At 48.1% G+C, this 6000-nt stretch overlaps 1 protein-coding gene across 1 annotated transcript; it reads right to left on the bottom strand.

Moving 5' to 3' along the window:
* Positions 1-2243: 2243 nt before the first annotated feature.
* LOC138367112 (hepatitis A virus cellular receptor 1-like) lies at positions 2244-2693 on the bottom strand. Its single transcript, XM_069328516.1, has one exon. It carries the CDS (start codon positions 2691-2693, stop codon positions 2244-2246), a length of 450 nt encoding a protein of 149 aa, XP_069184617.1.
* Between the last annotated feature and the right edge of the window lie 3307 nt (positions 2694-6000).

Raw genomic sequence — 6000 nt, 5'->3', positions numbered from 1 at the left:
TAGTTTGAGGGTGGCAATAACAGCTGTAGTTAGTGTGATGGTGGCAGTAACCACTATGATTAGTGTAAAGGTGGCAGTAACCACTGTGGTCTATTTAAGGGTGGCAATAACCACTGTGGTTAGTATGAGGGAGGCAATAACCACTGTGGTTAATGTGATGGTGGCAGTAAGCACTATGGTTAGTGTGAAAGTGGCAGAAACCACTGTAGATAATATCACTTTCGCCCGGCGACAATTCAGCATTGAGTCCTCCGCAAAATAGGGGCAAGTCCGGCGAGGACTCAGCATTGAGTCCTAAGTGCGGCAACAGTAGCGTTTTCTTCGGGAAGGTCTTGCTGCGGTTTTGGACATTATATGCATATACTCTTGTAGGGAATTTCATTGCGAATACATTGATACCAAAATTAAAGTCCTAGGACCAGAATTGAGGTAACAAAGTTGAAAACAGAATACTCTATATATTGCTCTTTATTAGCGCTCACGGGGGTAACGCTCTGTCACTTTCCCTGCTTGTTGTGGATGGTACGCCGGGCTTTTGGACTTTATATTTGCATACTCCTGTAGGGAATTCTATTGCGAAGACAATGATACCAAAATGAAAGACTTAAGACGAGAATTGAGATGTCCAAAGTGAAGAGTGAGTACACATTTTATTACTCTGGCTCGCTCCCGGGTAACACGCTCTCACTTTCACACTATCTCGCCGGGATTTTGGGTTTTATATGCCTTTAGTCCTGTAGAGAATTCTATTGCAAACACATTGATACCTAATTGAAAAACCTAGGACGAGAATTGAGATGACAGAGTTAAAGAGAATATTCAATTTTCTTAGTGAGAAGCACCTAGGTGTGGCTCTGCGCTCTCTTTATTGTAACCTTGGCCTGTTTGCATCATGTCAGCGGGTGGAGATCGCTGTTTTTTTTATATTATATACATATTAACCTGTTGGGAATTCAATTGCGAACACATTCATACCAAAATGAAAGACCTAGAACGAGAATTGAGTTGACAAAACTGAAAAGAGTGTAAACATTTTATCACTCTTGTGCGCTCCCAGGGTAACTTTCTCTCACTTTCTCTGTTAGTTGTGGATGGTAAGCCGAGCTTTTGGAGTCTATATGCATTTAGTCATGTAGGGAATTCTATTGCGAACATATTGATACCAAATTGAATATAATAGGACCAGAATTGAGCTGACAAAGTTGAAAAGATTATACACTTTTCAGAATTTACCACGCTCTCCCCCATGCTCCCACAGAACGCCCAAGCCCAACTGCGTTAGTGGGGAGGTCCCAGGCCTGGTGCATCAGAGTGTTGTGATGGAGGCGGAAACCACTGTGGTTAGTGTGAAGGTGGCAATAACAACCGTAGTTAGTGTGATGATGGCAGTAACCACTGTGGTTTATTTGAGGGTGCCAGTAACCACTGTGGTTAGTATGATGGTGGCAGTAACCAAGGGGGTTAGTGTGAATCTGGCAGTAACCACTGTGGCTAGTGTGATTGTGGCAGTAACCATTGACGTTAATGTGAGGGTGGCAGTAAAAATTGTGGTTAGTGTAAGGGAGGCATTAACCACTGTGGTTAGTGTGAGGGAGGCAGTAACCACTGTGGTTAGTGTGAGGGAGGCAGTAACCACTGTGGTTAGTGTGATCGTGACAGTAACCACTGTGGTTAATGTGAGTGTGGCAGTAACCAAGGTGGTTTGTGTGAGGGTGGCAGTAACCACCGCGGTTTGTGTGATGGTTGTAGAAACCTCTTTGAGTAGTGTGATGGTCGCAGTAACCACTGTGGTTAGTGTAAGGGTGTCATTAACCACTGTGGTTAGTGTGATGGGGTCCGTAACTACTGTGGTTAGTGTGAGGGTAACAATAACCACTGGGGTTAGTGTGAGGGGGTGGCAGTAACCACTGTGGTTAATTTGTGGGTGGCAGTAACCACTGTGGTTAATTTGTGGGTGGCAGTAACCACTGTGGTTAATTTGTGGGTGGCAGTAACCATTATTGTTAGTGTGATGGTGGCAGTAAACACTGTGGTTAGTGTGATGGTGGCAGTAACCACTGTGGATACTGTGAGGGTGACAGTAACCACTTTAGTTAGTGTGAAGGTGGCAGTAACCACTGTGGTCAGTATGAAGGTGGGAGTAACCACAATGATTAGGGTGAGAGTGGCAGTAACCATTGTGGTTAGTGTGAGTGTTGCAGTAACAACTGTGGTTAGCGTGAGGTTGGCAGTAACCACTGTGGTCAGGTGTGAGAGTAGCAGTAACCACTGTGGTCAGGTGTGAGAGTAGCAGTAACCACTGTGGTCAGTGGGATGGTGGCAGTAACCACTGTGGTCAGCGTGAGGGTGGCAGTTACCACTGTGGTTAGTTTGAGGATGGCAGTAACCTCTTTGGTTAGTTTGAGGGTGACAGTAACCACTGTTGTTAAAATGAAAGTGGCATTAACCACAGTGGTTGGTGTGAGGGTGGCAGAAACCATTATGGTCAGTGTGAGAATGGCAGTAACCACTCTGGTCAGTGTGAGCGTGGTAGTAACCACTGGAGTCAGTTTGAGGTTGGTAGTTACCACTGTGGTTAGTGTGAGGGTGGCAATAATTACTGTGGTTAGCGTGTGGGTGGCAGTAACCACAGTGGTTATTGTGAGGGTTGCAGCAACCACGGTAGTTAGTGTGAGAGGTGGCAGTAACCACATGGAATAGTGTGAGGGTGGCAGTTACCACTGTGGTTAGTTTGAGGGTGGCAGTAACCACGGTGGATAGTGTGAGGGTGGCAGTAACCACGGTGGATAGTGTGAGGGTGGCAGTAAGAACAGTGGTTAGTGTGAGGGTGGCAGTAATCACTGGGGTCAGTGTGAGGGTGGCAGTAATCACTGGGGTCAGTGAGAGTGTGGCAGTAACCACTGGGGTCAGTGTGAGGTGGCAGTAACCAATGTGGTCAGCGTGAGGGTGGCAGTTACCACTGCGGTTAGTTTGAGGATGGCAGTAACCAATGTTGTTAGCGTGAGGGTGGCATTAACCACAGTGGTTAGTGTGAGGGTGGCAGTAACCACAGTGGTTAGTGTGAAGGTGGCAATAACCACTACTGTTAGTGTAAGGGTGACAGTAACCACTGTGGTTAGCGTGAGGGTGGTAGTTACCATTGTGGTTAGAGTGAGGGTGGCAGTTACCACTCTTGTCAGTGTGAGCGTGGCAGTAACCACTCGGGTCAGTGTGAGGTTGGCTGTTACCACAGTGGTTAGTGTGAGGGTGGCAGTAACCACTGTGGTCAGTGTGAGGGTGGCAGTAACCACTGTGTTCAATATGAGAGTGACAGTAACCACTTTGGTTAGCGTGACGATGGCAGTAACCACAGTTTTTATTGAGAGGGTGACAGTAACCACTGTGGTTATTGTGAGGGTGGCAGTAACAACTGTGGTCAGTCTGAGGGTGGCAGTAACCAGTGGTTACTGTCATCCTCACAATAACCACTTTGGTTTGTGTGAGGGTGGCAGTAACCACTGTGGTTATTGTGAGGGTGGCAGTAACCAGTGGTTACTGTCATCCTCACAATAACCACTTTGGTTAGTGTGTGGGTGGCAGTAACCACTGTGGTTATTGTGAGGGTAGCAGTAACAACTGTGGTCAGTGTGAGGGTGGCAGTAATCTTTGTAGTCAGTATGAAGGTGGCACTAACCTCTGTGGTCATGTGAGGGTGGCAGTAACCACTGGAGTCAGTGTAAGGTTGGTAGTTACCACTGTGGTTAGTGTGATGGTGGCAGTAACCACTGTGGTTAGTGTGAGGGTGACAGTAACCACTGGGGTCAGTGTGAGGGTGGCAGTAACCACTGTAGTCTGTGTGAGGGTGGCAGTAACCACTGTGGTCAGTGTGAGGGTAGCAGAAACCATTGGGGTCAGTGTGAGGATGGGAGAAACCATTGTAATTAGCGTGAGGGTGGCATTAACAACAGTGGTTAGTGTGAGGGGTGACAGTAACCACAGTGGTTAGTGTGATGGGGGCAGTAACCACAGTGGTTAGTGTGGAGGTGGCAGTAACCACAGTGGTTAATGTAAGGGTGACAGTAACCATTGTGGTTAGCGTGAGGGTGGCAGTTACCACTGAGGATAGTGTGAGTTTGGCAGTTACCACTGGGGTCAGCGTAAGGTTCGCATTTAACACTGTGGTTAATGTGAGGGTGGCAGTAACCACTGTGGTCAGTGTGAGGGGGGCAGTAATCTTTGTAGTCAGTATGAGGGTGGCACTAACCTCTGTGGTCATGTGAGGGTGGCAGTAACCACTCTGGTCAGTGTGAGCGTGGCAGTAACCACTGGAGTCAGTGTAAGGTTGATAGTTCCCACTGTGGTTAGTGTGAGGGTGGCAGAAACCAGTGTGGCTATTGTGACGGTGACAGTAACCACTGTGGTTATTGTGACGGTGACAGTAACCATTGTGGTCAGTGTGAGCGTGGCAGTAACCAATGTGATTAGTGTAAGGGTGGCAGTAACCACAGTAATCAGTGTGGGATGGCAGTAACCACTGTGGTCAGTGTGAGGGTGGCAGTAACCACTGTGGTCTGTGTGAGGGTGGAAGTGACCACTGTGGTTAGCGTGACGATGGCAGTAACCACAGTGGTTATTGAGAGGGCTGGCAGAAACCACTGTGGGTAGTGTGATGGTTAAAATAACCACTGGGGTCAGTGCGAGGTTGGCTGTTACCACAGTGGTCAGTGTGAGTGTATCAGAAACCATTATGGTCAGTGTGAGAATGGCAGTAACCACTCTGGTCAGTGTGAGCGTGGCAGTAACCACTGGGGTCAGTGCGAGGTTAGCTGTTACCACTGTGGTTAGTGTGAGGGTGTCAATAACCACTGTGGTTAGCTTGAGAGTGGCAGTAACCACTTTGGTAATTGTGAGGGTGGCTGTAACAACTGTGGTCAGTGTGTGGGTGGCAGTAACCACTGTGGTTAATATGGGGGTGGCAGTAACCACTGTGGTCAGTGAGAAGGTGGCAGTAACCACTGTGGTTAATATGGGGTGGCAGTAACCACTGTGTTCAATATGAGAGTGACAGTAACCACTGTGGTTAGCGTGAGGATGGCAGTTACCACAGTGGTTATTGTGAGGGTGACGGTAAACACTGTGGTTATTGTGAGGGTGGCAGTAACCACTGTGGTCAGTGTGAGGGTGGCACTAACCACTGTGATCAGTATGATGGTGGCAGTAACCACTGTGGTTAGTGTATGGGTAGCAGTAACCACTGTGGTTAGCGAGAGGGTTGCAGTAACCACTGTGGTCAGTATGAGGGTGACAGTAACCACTGTGGTTAGCGTGAAGATGGCAGTAACAACAGTGGTTAATGTGAGGGTGACAGTAACCACTGTGGTTATTGTGAGGGTGGCAGTAACCACTGTGGTCAGTGTGAGGGTGGCAGTAACCATAGTAGTTAATGTCAGGGTGGCAGTAACCATTGTGGTCAGTATGAGGGTGAAAGTAACCACTGTCGTTAGCGTGGCGATGGCAGTAACCACAGTGGTTAAGGTGAGGGTGACAGAAACCATTGTGGTTATTGTGATGGTGGCAGTAATTACTGTGGTCAGTGTGAGGGTGGCAGTAACCACTCTGGCTACTATGAAGGTGGCAGTAACTGCAGTGGTTAGTGTGAGGATGGCAGTAACCACTGTGGTTAGTGTTTGGGTAGCAGTAACGACTGTGGTTATTGTGGGGGGGGGTTAGTAGTAACCACTGTGGTTAGCGTGAGAGTTCCAATAACCACTGTGGTCAGTGTGAGGGTGGCAGTAAACACTGTGGTCAGTGTGAGGGTGGCAGTAAACACTGTGGTCTGTGTGAGGGTGGCAGTTACCACTGTGGTTAGTTTGAGGGTGGAAGTAACCACTATGGTTAGCGTGAAGGTGGCAGTAACCACTGTAGTAATTGTGAGGGAGACAGTAACCACTGTGGTCAGTGTGAGCGTGGCAGTAACCACTGTGGTCAGTGTGAGGGTGACAGTAACCATTGGGGTCAGTA

The sequence above is a fragment of the Procambarus clarkii genome, chromosome 21, assembly GCF_040958095.1.
Source record: "Procambarus clarkii isolate CNS0578487 chromosome 21, FALCON_Pclarkii_2.0, whole genome shotgun sequence".
Taxonomy (NCBI): Eukaryota; Metazoa; Arthropoda; class Malacostraca; order Decapoda; family Cambaridae; genus Procambarus; species Procambarus clarkii.
The sequence above is the reverse complement of the archived record's forward strand: the minus strand, read 5'-3'. Positions and strand labels throughout refer to the sequence as shown.

Excerpts from the sequence above, each read along its gene's own strand:
- LOC138367112 (XM_069328516.1), bottom strand. The coding sequence starts at position 2,693 with ATGTGGTTACTGCCACCTCTCACACTAACTACCGTGGTTGCTGCAACC.